Source organism: Mercenaria mercenaria, chromosome 16 (assembly GCF_021730395.1).
Source record: "Mercenaria mercenaria strain notata chromosome 16, MADL_Memer_1, whole genome shotgun sequence".
Lineage (NCBI taxonomy): Eukaryota > Metazoa > Mollusca > Bivalvia > Venerida > Veneridae > Mercenaria > Mercenaria mercenaria.
Window position 1 is genome coordinate 38371792 of NC_069376.1, and position 15873 is coordinate 38387664.

Sequence of the window (15873 nt, forward strand, 5' to 3'; positions counted from 1 at the left end):
TTAATATAAACTATAAATTTTTAAAGCAATGATGATCACGTGATAGTCACATGATCAAACAACATGGCTTCTGGTGTAAAATTGACACCGCTGGCTGCGATTGAAAAGCTGTCTGAAAGGATTATTCGAATTCTGGGATGCAATCCAGGGAATCATACATTACAAGGGACAAACACATACCTTGTTGGCAATGGGAAAAAGTATGACAACTCCGGTATATTTTTTTTTGTAAGGTAATGCAAAGGGCAGAAAGCACACCCTATAAACGACTGTAGCCCCCTCTTCCTCTTGCGAGTGATCAAAACAATAAACTGACAGCTAAAAGTTAAAAAAATACATTTTAAAGTGACTGATTTGCTTTGAAGGTATGTATATTTACATTTTATTGGAAGCTGAACATGATTTGTTTCTGTATATAATGTGTTAGTCTGATGACAGGTAGAATTATAGCAAAAAACTTGATTGATCACTGATTTTGTCCAGAATTATACATTGTCGGCGCCAAAAGTACTTATTTTCTTGCTTGAAGAATGACCTACATGTAAATTTCACTGTTTCATAGATGAAGAAACAATACTAGTTTGGTAAAATAAGATAAAATCATTGATAAATTCTCCAGTATGTTCATACCCGTCAATGAAAGAAGATTCGGTGTTATTTCCTGATTGTATGCGTGCTTGCTTAAATACTGTACAAGTCCTTGCGAGTTTCGTAAAAAGACTGTATGCCTGTTTGTGAGTGACTTCTTTATAAAATATCGGCGTTTCCTATGGTCCTGTAGTACTTCTTCATAATTATAACCTGCAAACAAAGTTTGAAGGAGGGTGGAATATAGCAGTCAACATGCGGTCTGTCTGTTCGGTCTGTTTGTATATGTGTCCTCATATATTTGGTTGTGCAATTACTTCAGTGCTATTACACCTACCTCTCTCAAAGATTACGTACAAACATCGGCAATATGTACTTAATGTCCATCTTATTATTTTCCTTTTTCTTTTTAAAGTAACACCTAAAGGTGAAACATGGTCTGCTTTTTTGTGTCAGTGCCGTAACTTCTTTATGCATTAAGGGATTTTGAAGTAACTTGGCACAAATGTTCACCATCATGAGACCATAATTAGACAATGTGTCGCATACAATTCTATACTTTCTAGAATTTCAAACCATTGAAACCAGTATATAATCGCAACTACAATTAATAAGATGTGAAAATATGAACAGTGAATGGGGTGATTTGGAGTGAAACGGCGACAGACTGAATCTACTAATCCTTTGTGAATCGCTTTCTTGATAGTGTCGCACAGTAAACAGCATTATTTTAGTTTTGTCTTTGTATTTGCCATAAACACACGAACTTTAACATGAAACTTGTCTTATTTTACTGAAAATACGTTCTGCGAATGAAATAAGTTCCCACTTTACAAGCAGAAGTGCCATTAGAGGAAAACCTAACCTGAGCAAGAAGTGCTCAAGGTGAGCTTTTGTGATCACCCTGTGTGCGTCGTCCTCGTCCGTCGTCAACAATTTGACTGTTAACACTGAGAGGTCACACTTTTGATCCAGTCTTAATGAAACTTGGTCATAATGTTACCATCAATAGAATCTTGGACGAGTTTGGTATTGGGTAATCAGGGCTCAAAAACTAGGTCACCAGGTCGAATCCGCAAGGACAGATTCCTGACGTGTTATCACTATCAAATGTAAATTATTTCTAACCTGAGAAATAGCAGTAAATCTTGACAGGTAGTAATCACAACGGCTGTACTACTCGCGCACGGTATTTATAACGATAACATGTTTATGTTATTATTGAGGAAGGGGGACTTGGGTAGTTAAACCATTAGGCCATTCGTGACAAAATAGTTGTACTACTTTTGAATCATGTTGACTGGTTTACCATGAAGTAAACTCTGAATTACTAATAAGGACTTAATCGACTTTCCCGGTAATGTTTTCATTATCCTTTTCTATTTATACGTTTATTCGCAGGATACTTGCGGGTGAAATAGGTTTTTTTTTAAAAATCAGAGGATCATTTTGTTGCAGACGGACAGACAGATGGGAGTCAACCTATAGTCCCCTCCTGTCTCATCTCATATTTACTTTTAAATCGTCAGATAACCGTGATTTCCGTAGGGAATCGACGGTTTATTTCTTGCATGAAATAGTAGGGACCCTGTTTATACTTTCAGTTTCTAATTAGTATTTTATGATAGTATATGCTGTGACAGGATGGACGTACCGGGGACAATAACTATCAGAACAAATCAACACCCATTACAATATTTACAAATTTATTTACAGAAAATGATTATTTACAATGAATAAATGAAAAGTGAAACAAAAATCTTATTAAAAGAAAGAAAGAAAAAAATCTGAGCTCAGTAACTCTTTTGTGAAGTGTAAAGTTCTAACACTGACTGTTCATTGACACAGATGTTTCCGTTAACTTTGAACATTAAGTAGCACAAAAATACAAAATATCTTCAAATAAAGTCCCTTTAAACCGTGAATACGTTGACTCCGTTTTGGCTACCTATGATGGTAGGTGATTGCATCCCTGAGCTGACTTCAGTGGATCACAAAAATCATCGTCTTTGCAGTTTACGGCACAACCATGGGACAAAAGCTTTGCGCTGGGACAATCACATCCAGGCGAGTGAAGACAAATGAACCTCGGGTATTGTACTTCCGCGTCGTGACAGCATCACCAGGTAAAAGTTGTCTGGTGGAAGAAGCTAAAGTATATAACATATGGTAAGCACCATAGCAAAACAAATAAGTAAGGGCATAAAACTGCTCCTTTGGGTACACCATACCTCCATAGGCTCCCATAAATAATACGTGCTATTTATACAAAATATTATGTGCTACTAAGTTCATACGTCACATGATTAGAATACGTCACTTATTACATCCATTATTTCTAAGATTACTAACAAGTCTAAAGTTAAAGTATGGAAAAGATATGAAAAGTTTATGATGAAAAATTATAGATAAGGAAATGATAAACTGCAGCTATTATTTATAATCACAAATTAATACGATGTAATGCGAAATAAACGTAATACAAAAGCAAGCATGAATATAATATAAATTTGATGTAAATTCTTCTAATGTCGAAAGTGGTGTGCACTAGGCATATCTAGTCCAGTCTATTTGTAGGGTAATGTCCCGTCAAATACTAAATTTCATGGGACTCACGGCTTATGCATGTACTCTGATTATTTGCATTTTCACGGGAATCACATTATAGCCGGGAAATCTTACTACTTTGGCGCGGATTGAAATTTACAATTTAAGGCCCGTTTTAGTGGTTTGGGGGATAAAAACATAAGTTACTGAAGTTTATAAAATACCAACTTTCTTGTTACTGAACCGAATTTAATAAAATTTACATGGAAATTTAACTTATGAAATACAGAAAAACATGAGAGGTATTTTATGCGTAAAATCTGACATTTACCTCAATAACTCAAAAATTTACAAAAAGATGATGCAATACCTGTATTTACACTACAGATGCATTGAGGCCCGTATGTCAGTTTGTGACATATGTGTGTAAAACCAACACCAAATACTTGCATGTAAACAACGCTGAAGCATTCAATTAATTATTTAATTAAGTAGAGTAGCGAGTCACAGACACTCCATCCCCACCCCAATGGTTAGTACAAGTATCGCACGAGGGGTTAGACATTAAATGACATTATAAACATGACGACTGATCAAAAGAGACAATTTTGTTTGCATTTAAAATTTCATTGACGCCTTTAAAGGACATAAATCGTCTACTGTACTCGCAAGATGGAATACAGTATCACTCGCAAATACGCGTTCAGATCAAATATCAAAATTGGCAAGTCGGCATACAGTAAATGTTTTTACACAGACTAGATAAAAAATCAATTTCATTCAAAAACGCAATAAATACGAAACATTTTATTTACATATATTTATGGAGTATGCATACATATTACAGAAAGCATCATGGATAATTGGATTACAAATCAATTTGGCTTAATCTTTATCAGTTTCGTGACTTGGACGAGTGAATTTTCATGCAATGAGTGTGATTAGTCAACATTTTGTAAACATTACCTGTCAGTTTCATCTACTATATCACCATATACACATATTTATGTTAGACTTATCGTTAAACTTTAATACACATACAGTGTAAAGCAAAATAATGAATTTGAAGACGATTCTTACCTTTCGCGTGTCTGTTTATTGTTTTGATCACTCGCAAGAGGAAGAGGGGGGCTACAGTCGTTTATAGGGTGTGGAAAGTAGGTTTAGCAACAACTTGAACAAGCACCACTTTTTGTTGATTTTGATTACAAGATGAAAATTATTTTTTTGGACCTTTGTATGTGTATGAACGACAAATAAATTGTGTTTTTGAACATAAAGTTTACTGATGAAGTTTTATTTGGTGTTAAAACTCATGTCCTAGATTTTGACACATAACAATTTTTTCATTTTTTTTTAGCAAAAGTGACCTCAGCTAATTGCATGGCTTTGCCATATAATGTTAATTGATTTATTTAAATATGACTTATTAATCTTTTACAAAGGAATATTTCCCTAATTTTTTTAGAGTGTTTATGCAGCCATTCAGTAAAAATATGAAAATGAAATTTCAGCCCCATTCAAATACATGGTACTTTCACTTTTGAAAACAGTGTATAATTTCCATTTGTCCATACTTTCTCGTCTAAAAAATTATACAGTATTTAGAATACCTTATTTGCAACATAATAAGCTAGGTTTAAAAAGTGTTTTCAAAAGTTTTTGGTTGCGGGTTTATCCCGCTACCAAAGTTACAAGTGTATTTCTGACAATCATATAGCATCTTTATTTGATTCCAAATCACATCGAAAGGATGTTCATGTGCTACACAAAATAGTCCCATTCATGAACAATGCGGATGAATTATCAATGACCAAGCAGTTCTTATTCAACCTGTATTCATTCACACTGACCATTAAGATTATACAAGATCTATCAATAATAAGGTATTCCAGCCATTGCTTACATCACTGACTTCCAGCTGGCAGTTTAGATAAGTTCATGTAAGGTCAGGCAGAGTTAATCTTAGATATAAGGCACATTTATATTTGTTTTTCATACATCTATATATTTATAGATTGGCATTTAAACAGAAAATAAATCTACCAAAACCCGCAACCACCAGACATCGCAAAGCTTTGATTTTGTTTGGGTCACATTTTTTTGAAACTGTGAACCAGGTGTTTGCAAGAGTTATGTTTCCTGTGGTTGTTGCTAGTAGGTTTTGAAAATCCCCACACTGGGCATAGGAGTGGGAGGAATAGGAGAGATCGTGTGTGTATACAAGTCCGTATTATTTTCTAATTTTATTCTCTGATAAGACATTGATTGGGTGGTCAGACGCTGAACGTCCATTTATTTTTAAGCTCACCTGAGCCAAAGCAGTTTCCTTTAAACAACATCTCCTAAACCACAAGGCCAATTTTGATGAAACTTCACAGGGATATTCCTTGGATGGTCTTCTTTAAAAATAATTAAAAAAAATTTAATTCCTTATACAACTTTGGTTGCCACGGCAACTTAAAGGAAAAAATTTAAAAACCTTCTTGTCCAAAACCACAGGGCCTAGGGCTTTGATATTTGATATGTAGCATCATATAGTAGTCCTCTACCAAGACTGTTCAAATTATCCCCCTAGGGTCAAATATGGTTCCGCCCCGGGGGTCACATGGTATATATAGACTTATATAGGGAAAAACTTTGAAAATCTTCTTGTCCAAAACCACAGGGCCTTGGGCTTTGATATTTGGTATGTAGCATTATCTTATGGTCTTTTACCAAGTTTGTTCAAATTATCCCCCTAGGGTCAAAAATGGCCCCGCCCCGGGGTCACATAGTTTAAGTAGACTTATATAGGGAAAAACTTTAAACTCTTCTTGTCCAAAACCACTGGGCATAGAGCCTTGATATTTAGCCTGTGACATCATCTAATGGTCATCTATGAAAATTGTTCAGATTATGCCCCTGGGGTGAAAAGAGGCCCTGCCCCGGGGGTCGCAAGTTTTATATAGACATACGGAAAAACAAATCTTCTTGTCATAAACCACAAGACCTAGGCTTTGATATTTGATATGTAGCATTGCCTTGTGGTCCTTTACCAAGATTGTTCAAATTGTCACCCTGGGGTTAAAAGAGGCCCTGCCCCGGGGGTCCCAAGTTTTACATAGACTTATAAAGGATCTTCTTGCCTGAAACTGCAAGGCCTAGGCTTTTGATATTTGGTATGTTGCATTGCCTAATGGTTTGCTACCAAAAGTGTTCAAATTATTCCCTTGGGGCCAAAAGAGGCCCTGCCCTGGGGTCCTAAGTTTTACATAGACTTATATATGAAATTTAAAAAAAAAAAAATTCTTGTCTGAAAGTTCAAGGCCTAGGCTTTTGATATTTGGTATGTAGCATTGCCTAATGGATCTCTAACAAGATTGTTCAAATTATGCGCCTAGTGAAAAGAAACCCCACTAAAGCGTTGGTCAGGGATTGATATTGATGTGATATTAGATATAAAAAAGTATGTTTTCAAATGTACTTATTTTAGAAAGAAATAATTTTAATAACTTACTAATGTAATAAAATATATGAAAAATATTTGTGTTTCTTATTACTATTATTTAGTTCAACTACGAAATGAAAAATGACCCTGTCTGTCTTAAATTATAGAACAGAACAGAACATTTGAACATTCATTGAAATAAGTTTTGTTTGGCTTTTTCTTCGAAATTCTGTATCACCCTTGTTATCCAGATAATACGAAATGCTGTGATAATTCCAAAATGCTACAAACTGGAGGAAATGTCAAACTTGGTATGGACATTGTTTTTGTCAATATTTTCTAAATACTTATTCTGATTGTTAAAGTATTATAACTGATTCAACATGGTTTAGAAGCTGTACCATTTGCACTAAACAGTTTGCATATGGGACATATTGTTCAGTATGGAGAGCTCCGAACAATTTATATTTTACTTTTGAGAATGAGTTGGGCGATTCAAAGCGTTGTCAACCTCATTTAATGGACTTTCGGTAATGAATATTACTTTGTATTATTCAGTTATTATATAAACAATGACATGAACATGTTCAAAAGATTTTATTTTAGATCAAATAACCCACATTGATAAATATATAAGCATAATTATATAGTAGTCGATGGATACTGACCCAAGTGTTCATAGAAATTTCGAAGATAAAGCCCGAAATACTATGAGGATAATAGCCAATATTGAAGTTTGAAATTTTGCATATGCTGTTCTAAAGGTACCGATTGTTGTTTATTGAAGAAGTATATTTGTAAAATGTGGTAACTAATGGCTGTAGCATGCCCAAAGTAATGTTTTCTACACATGGTCAGTACCAGATGTTTCTGAAACATTTTATTAATAGGGTAAATGTCTATATCTTTGTAAAATTCTGTTTTAAAATTCAGTTCCTCTGTAAGAAGGTTCTAAAGCTTACATGCATGTATCTTTTCTGCTAGATTTGGGTAAACAAGAGGGTCGTGATGACCCTAAATCCCTCATCAGAGTAATATGAGCCACATGTTTCAAATGGCAAACTGATGCTAAAATATTAAGAAGGTAGGTCAGTAGGTTACATTCATGGTAACTGAAAGTCAGTTTTAATATCCGTATACAAAACTGTACATGTCGTCCAAATTTCAAGGCTGTATCTTAAAAAACAAGAAAGTAGGTCGGTAGGTCACAGTCAAGTAATCCCTAATCACTTGGGGTCATCAGGTAATTATAATTAAACAGTCTAGGAAATATGATCTGATAATTTTTGAAGTATTTTTTCCTATTTAAATCATAATTATAACAAGTGACCCCCAGGGCGGAACCTCTTTTTCACCCCAGGGGCACAATTTGAACAAACTTGTTAGAGATCCACCAGGCAATGCTACATACCAAATATAAAAGGCCCAGGCCTTGAACTTTCAGACAAGAAGATCTTTATATTTTTTTTCCTATATAAGTCTACGTTAAACTTGGTACCCCCAGGGCAGGGCCTCTTTTCACCCTAGGGACATAATTTGAACTTTTTTGGTAGAGAAACACTAGGAAAGGCAACATACTTAATATTAAAAGCCTAGGCTTTGCAGTTTCAGGCAAGAAGATTTTTAAAGTATGTTTTTTATCCTATATAAGTCTGTGTAAAACTTTAGACCCCCGGGGCAGAGCCGCTTTTCATCCCAGGGGCATAATTTGAATAATTTTGGTAGAAGATTACAAGGCAATGCTACATACAAAATATCAAAGGCCTAGGTCCTGTGGTTTTAAAAAAGAAGATTTTTAAAGTTTTTTACTATATAAGTCTATGTAAAACTTGTGACCCCCCGGGGGGGGGGGGGGGGGGCTCTTTTAATCCCAGGGACATAATTTGAACAATCTTGATAGAGGACTATAAGATAATCTCACATGCCAAATATTAAGGCTCTATTGCCTTGCAGTTTTGGACAAGAAGACTTTTAAAGTTTTTCCTTTTGGTTGCCGTGGCAACCAGAGTTCTGCATGATATTAAATTCTTTGAACAATTTTGAAAGGGAACCACCCAAGGATCAATTCTGTGAAGTTTGGTGTAATTTTGCCCAGTGGTTTTCAAGAAGAAGATTTTTTTAGAAAATGTTGACGGACGCACGAAACACGACGCACGACGGACACTGAGCAGTCACAAAAGCTCACCATGAGCCTTTGGCTCAGGTGAGCTTAAAATTAAACAAGCCAGAACAGGTAAATTTATCACCTGAATCTAAATGTGCTGAGATTCCACAGGGGGAGTGGGTACACCCATATTTAGAAATTAAATATGCTAGGGTTCTGTTAACATTTTAAGAGTGTGAAAATTATGGCACTTTAACAGGTCAGTTTTGCTGGACTATGTTGAATACTGCTGTGAAGTCATAGAAGAAGTACATTCCCTTAACTGATAATAGTTTGATACTGTACTTATTAATTTAGTACACTTGTAAACTTTTCCATACAAAGTTGCCCCCTCCCCCCCCACCACCCCTAGAATGTTTACCCTACCAAAATTTCATCTGCAATACAAGACTCACATACATTTCTATACTGAAATACAAAGAGTTGGTCCTAGTGTACAGGAAGATCTACGTTCAATAACTTCATATTTGTTCAGTATCCCCTTCCTTCTTCTTCTGTAAGTTCAATACATGAAGTTGGTGTTATGAATTGTAACTGAGATCATTTTTTTGCTTTGTTCCTTGGACTATAATAACCATGGTATTTTGACTGCTGTTCAAAATCTGTGGCATATTTTGTGGTGTTGAAAATACTGTTGTTTTTTTGAAGACCATATTATACGTCCTGTAGATCTTGGTAGGTTGAAGATAACCTCCAGTCAAACTCCAAAAGTCATTTCTAAAGGAGCCAGAGATCTGTATAGGTTGACTACAGGAAACCGCACCCCCTTTTTTCATATCATCATGTTGTTACAAACTCATTCACCAAAACATGTCCACGCACAAAACTGGTCAATGTGTAATGAAATGTAAATGAAAGAAGTCAATGACAGCTATTATCCACTTTCAAAGACAACACATGTAAGGCATTATCCATGGTCATTTTTGGCTATTATCCATTTTTCACACAAAGATCAATATAAATGGTTTTGACATGAAAACGGCAAACGTAAACAACTTACTCTAAACTGTGTCAGATAATGAAATGGTAGGGCTGTATATACAGTGAATTACAAGCATAAAAACTAATTCTATATATTTTTTATGAATTTTCAAACTAAACTTACATGGATTTTGTAAACTATTTAACATATTGTGTATTGTATTCACAAAAATAAAGTAACTAGTTTGAGTTCCATGGAAACAAATCACCATTCGTTTTTTTTGCAACATCTGAAAAATCTCTTATCAAGCCTAAGCAACTTACCGAAAAACCTGAAATTTTCAGAATCTTTCATCTATCATTTTGTTGCATTTTGGAATTATCACAGCATTTCGCATTATCTGGATAACAAGGGTGTATATTCTGAAAATAATTTTGCAGTTTTAACATTCATTGAAATAAGATTTGTTTTGCAATGATCTTTTTTAAAATCTAAATTCTGAAATAATTATGTAGTCATTAGCTTTTATTGAAATAATAATATGTAACTGATTTTTTTTCCATTTTGACATAAAGTTATATATCTACAAATTTTGCCTAAAATAAATATTCATGCAATACAATTATTTGAAATTATTTTACTGAATGATTTAAAAGTAGGAATCATACCATTTTACTTTTTTTTCATATTTTTTGTGAAATTTTAAAAAAACAATACTTTTTTTAATAAATTATTATCCCCCGCCGATGAAATCTGGAGGGGGGTATTGAAATGGCGTTGTCCGTCCGTGCGTCCGTCCGTCTGCAGCAATTTCTCAGTAACTGGCAGGTAGAATTTCATGAAACTTGAAATAAACATGAACCAACATACTGCGATGATGCCCGTCAAGTTTTTTTTTTATTGGTCAATTATCCTTAGAGTTATTGCCCTTGATTTAATGAAAAAATGCCCAAAAATGTCCGTCCGCAGCCATTTTTCAGTAACTATCAGGTAGAATTTCATAAAACTTGACATAAACATGCACCAGCATACTTCGATGATGCCCGTCAATTTTTTTATCGGATTGGTCAGTTTCCCTTAGAGTTATTGCCCTTGATGGTCTGCAGCCATTTCTCAGTAACAAGCTGGTAGAATTTCATGAAACTTGAAATAAATATGAACCAACATACTTCGATGATGCCGGTCATTTTTATTTCAATTGGACAATTTTCCTTAGAGTTATTGCCCATTTAATTGTTTAAAAATCTACAGATTTGTACATAACAAACCAGCCCATTAAACTTCTTTCATTCTTTTCCATGAACATTTAGTATAAACATGTGAAGTTTTGTACCCACACCTGGTCACCACCTTGCCTTGGTCACACCCTCCCCCTCTCCCCCCCCCCCCCCCCCCCCCCCCCCCCCCCAAAAAAAAAAAAAATCATTCCTTTTATTATTTTTTTTTCAAACCTTCCATGAATATTTATTAGCATGCAGAGTTGTACCATTCCCCCACCTCACTCTCCACTCGGTCTTGCCCACCACCCCGATCATGCATCCCCATCTCTCACCCATTTTTTTTTTTTTTTTCATTTTTAATTTTCCATCAATATTTATAATCAACAGGTGAAATTTTGTACCCTCACCCAGACACCCCAGCTGCCCCCCACTCCCCACTCCGCTGGATTTCGTTGTTGAGTCAAAATTTAATCCCAACGAATAAGTAAAATTCCCATTCATTTTATGTTCAAAAGTTGAAATCCACGAATTCATATCCCCACGAAATTGCTGTTTTGACCAAAACCACAAAATTTCATGCCCACAAAATTAAATGATTTTACAGCAATCTAAGAGTTGCATAGGAAGGTATAAATCCCTTGGCCGCTCAGTAAACCCCTACTTTCGGCTTTGATCTGCAAAACTCTCCATTGCTGAAGTATAAACATGAAAACAGTCTCATTTTGTTTTCATGCAGAATATATTCTAGCAGTGAAAAAGTGTGATTAAAGCACTCTTTCTACATGACTTTGTGCAAAAAAATGGAAATTGTCCCATACCTCTATATCCTCAGTAATAAATTTTGCAGGTAAACTTATGTGTAAAAAAAAAAAAAAAAAGGTTCATGAAATTAAAGGGAGGTAATAAATATTTGTTATGTCATGTTTTTTTCTTCAGTGTTTATGTCAATAAAGGTATACTAAACTCATTTTATTAATGAAATCTACTGCGCAAAATGTATGAAACTGTTCCATACCTCTTTATCCTCAATAATAAATTTAGCAGGTAGGCAAACTTTTGTACAGGAAAAATAGTTCATATTAAAGGGAGATAATAAATATTTGTTATGTCATGTTTTTTTTCTCAATGACATACGTCAATAAATGTATACTAAGTAAATTTTACAAAATAACTATTTTGGAAGGCATTTTACTCACTTTTGATATGTTTTTAAAGTTTTCTAAACTTTTCTGGAATATTTCACTCTGCAACTATATTAATAGATATTTGGAGTTGAAGTGTTAGGTCATGATTTGGTCAAATTAATTGAGGATAGCCATTACAGCAGTCACTCTGCTGTATGCTAATATTGTTTGAAAGTCCAGATTGACAGTTTGGACTAACAGAGCAACATATTCTGAATTCCAGTTATGGAATTTCACACATTGAAGGTTCCACCTGCACAGCCATATGAATACATCTCCAGGGTTCAGTGCAATAAGGGCGTAACTACATTTTTGAAAATTTTACAGGGAAAGAAAAAGACTCAATTGTTTTCTTCTGTTTTTAAGTACATATAAATTGCCTTGGTTTATGAAACAGTTTAAACAGCTTAAATGAAATTCTCTTAAAACGTCTGACTTAAGCCCTTATTGCGAGATTTTTCATGTGAATCTGGAGAAATTTTATATGCAAGATGGGTGTAAGTGGACTTAAGCCTCTATTGCAGGAAAATTTCTACTGAAGGTGGAGATGTTTTGACATGCAATATGGTAGTATGTATAACAAAGTAAATGCAACTTAGGCATTCTTGCACTTTTAAGTTTTATACTTACCTTAAATAAAACTTTTAAGAATATTATTGAAATTTAAGAATGTAATAATATATTTGAAAATAGCTGACATGCACCCTTGTTGCAAGATTTTGTCATGTAAATCAGGAGAAATTCTACATGCAAAATGAGCGCAAGTGTTCTGTTAAGACTTTTGCAGATTTCTGTTAAAGTTTGTAAGGATTTTATCTCTTTTTTTTTTCATGAAAAATGATATAATGTACAATGGAATACATACAACTAAAGCAAATTTAGATTCTTGTCTGCATTTTTTATTTATTAAACTCAGTATTTCAAATAAAGTGCAGAATTTAAAATTTCATTATGCATTTTATTAACCATAAACAATTTTATTCAGCGTCATTAAATACTTTAACATTTAATTTACACACAAAAATGTTAATTGTCTGTAACAAAGTGTGCTAATGTCCAAATAATTATCTGTAGCTGCTTACATAATTGAGTGCACACAGTTTAATTATTAAATAACGGAAAACAATAAATGTCATAATGAAGTCAGACTGAATAGCGAACAGTGCAGACCATGATCAGCCTACACATCTTGGTCTGCAGTGGTTGCAAAGGCAGAATCATTTGCCACCAGCAGGCTAAATTTAAGGTTAAATATAGCAAAATCTTCCATTGGTAAGTCTGTGTAATATAAAAGTTACCCTTTCTCTGATATTTTGGTCTTCACTCGGAGACCTTTATCATAACTATACTGTTACATTTTAAAATGTTTGCAGAAATTAAAGTCTATGTGACACACAAAAGTCAGCATCCATAACCGCCACATGTCAGCAATATTTTCACTGCACATCAACATTATCATGTTACAGTGTCATGACCAGGGAAATGATACCCACCAACACAAAAAATTAAGGTTTGAAGCACTCCAAACAAAAAGCATGTTAATAATAGCATGATACCACATATTAAATGCTGGTGCTGCAACAGGGTGAACACTTGATATTATTCCTCTGGTGCACAAATTCAGTAAGTCAACATATTTGTCCCTGCTAACTTGCGCACCATCTTCCCTTAAAATTAGGGCTGGGACGATTACTCGATTAATTGGATCCGATTTGATTACTAGGTGAAACCGATTTCATTTTTGCAAAACCGCTAATCACTCTCGAACAATAAACATCCTACTATCCCAACAAAATTTATATTAATGCATGTATACACTTCTTTGACCAGCATTTAGACACGCAGTATATTTCCACTAAGAAAACATCAACATCCTCAATAGTCTCTGATTTGCTTGTCGTGATATATTTTAAATAAAATACACCAAAATATGACTTATTTATTAACACATTGCATGCAAATGTTAAAGTCTGTAAGTTCCTGATGAAGTACCTTGATACGGTCATCAGGAAAGAAAACAGCATTTTCAATATGGCGGCTGATTAACCGGTTCAATTCGATTTCATACAAATGATTAACCGGTTTCAAAATTTTGAAATCGCCCCAGCCCTACTTAAAATATGTATTAAGCTAATGATTTTGGGACATGGAATATCTTTTGATCTTAACCGCTTGAAAAGTTCAACACACTTAACCAGTAATTATTATCAGTACCAAGCCTAGTTGTGCATGTGCGAAGCAGGTCCTATTTGGATGATTTTTTCACTTTAAAAAGTTATGGCCCTTTACTAATATTTTCTTTATATGTATATGGAAAACATTTGTCCGTGCTATTTCTCTGCCCTTATATGCTATACTTTTATCAAACTTTGTAATTATCATTTGTACCAAGTCAAGTTGCGCATGTGCAAATCAATTTCCAGTTGAACGATTGTTCACTTAGTTATGGCCCTTTATTAACTTTTTCTTCATATGTATAGGGAAGAAACTTGTCCACACTATTTCTCAGTCATTGTATGCCAGACATTTATCAAACCTTATTATTATTATCATCGGTTTCAAATGTAGTTGTGCATTTGCAAAGCACGTTCCATTTGAATGATTTTTCACAAAGTTATATATGGCCCTTCGTGAAAAATAAAGTTATATATGGCCCTTTATTTGTTTCAAATATGAATAGATTTACATTGGAAAAAACTTCAGTAATTTTCTAACATATTTCATTATGCTGTTAATTATAACTAGTTGATGACCCTTAGTGATTACATGGTCGTTTGACCATGACCATGACCTTGACCTACTGACCTACTAACACCTTTTTAATTCAGATTGTCGTAATTAATTACTCAGGTCTTTGGCTATACTAGCTCCTAGACTATGATATATCTTTTTAGCTCATCTGATTTTTTGAAAAAAAAAGATGAGTTATTGTCATCACTTGAGCGGTTGTCGGCGTCGGCGTCGGCGTTGGCGTCGGCGTCTGCGTCGGCGTTGCCTGGTTAAGTTTTATGTTTAGGTCAGCTTTCCTCCTAAACTATCAAAGCTATTGCATTGAAACTTGGAAGACTTGTTCACCATCATAAGCTGACCCTGTATAGCAAGAAACATAACTCCATCTTGCTTTTTGCAAGATTTATGGCCCCTTTTGTACTTAGAAAATATCAGATTTCTTGGTTAAGTTTTATGTTTAGGTCAACTTTTCTCCTAAACTATCAAAGCTATTGCTTTGAAACTTGGAATACTTGTTCACCATCATAAGCAGACCCTGTACATCAAGAAACATAACTCCATCTTGCTTTTTGCAAGAATTATTGCCCCTTTTGGACTTAGAAAATCAGTTTTCTTGGTTAAGTTTTATGTTTAGGTCAGCTTTTATCCTAAACTATCAAAGCTATTGCTTTAAAACTTGCAACACTTGTTCACCATCATAAGCTGACCCTGTACAGCAAGAAACATAACTCCATCCTGCTTTTTGCAAGATTTATGGCCCCTTTTGGACTTAGAAAATATCAGATTTCTTGGTTAAGTTTTATGTTTAGGTCAACTTTTTATGCCCCCACTTTGGGGGGGGGGCATATAGATTTGCTCTTGTCCGTCCGTCCTTCCGTCCGTCCGTCCTTCCGAAAATGTTGTGTCGCGCGTAGCTCTGAAAGTATTTGACATAGAGTCACAAAACTTTACAAGAATGTTGGTCAGCATGTGTAGTTGTGCACCTGGGGTTTCGCGTCCGGATCCATTCAGTCATGTAGAAGTTATGGCCCCTGACTTTGTAAAAATTGGTCATTTTAATGTTCTGTCGTGCCTAGCTCCAAAAGTAT

The 15873-nt window shown here is 34.6% G+C and overlaps 1 protein-coding gene across 1 annotated transcript in view; it reads left to right on the forward strand.

Moving 5' to 3' along the window:
• Window positions 1-44: 44 nt before the first annotated feature.
• The window catches only part of LOC123540779 (endoribonuclease LACTB2-like), a 45914-nt gene continuing 30085 nt past the window's right edge, over window positions 45-15873 (forward strand). The window contains exon 1 of the mRNA XM_045326056.2: window positions 45-200. Within this exon, the coding sequence (XP_045181991.2) occupies window positions 64-200 (137 nt within the window). The 5' untranslated portion in view covers window positions 45-63. The remainder of the gene's footprint in view (window positions 201-15873) is intronic.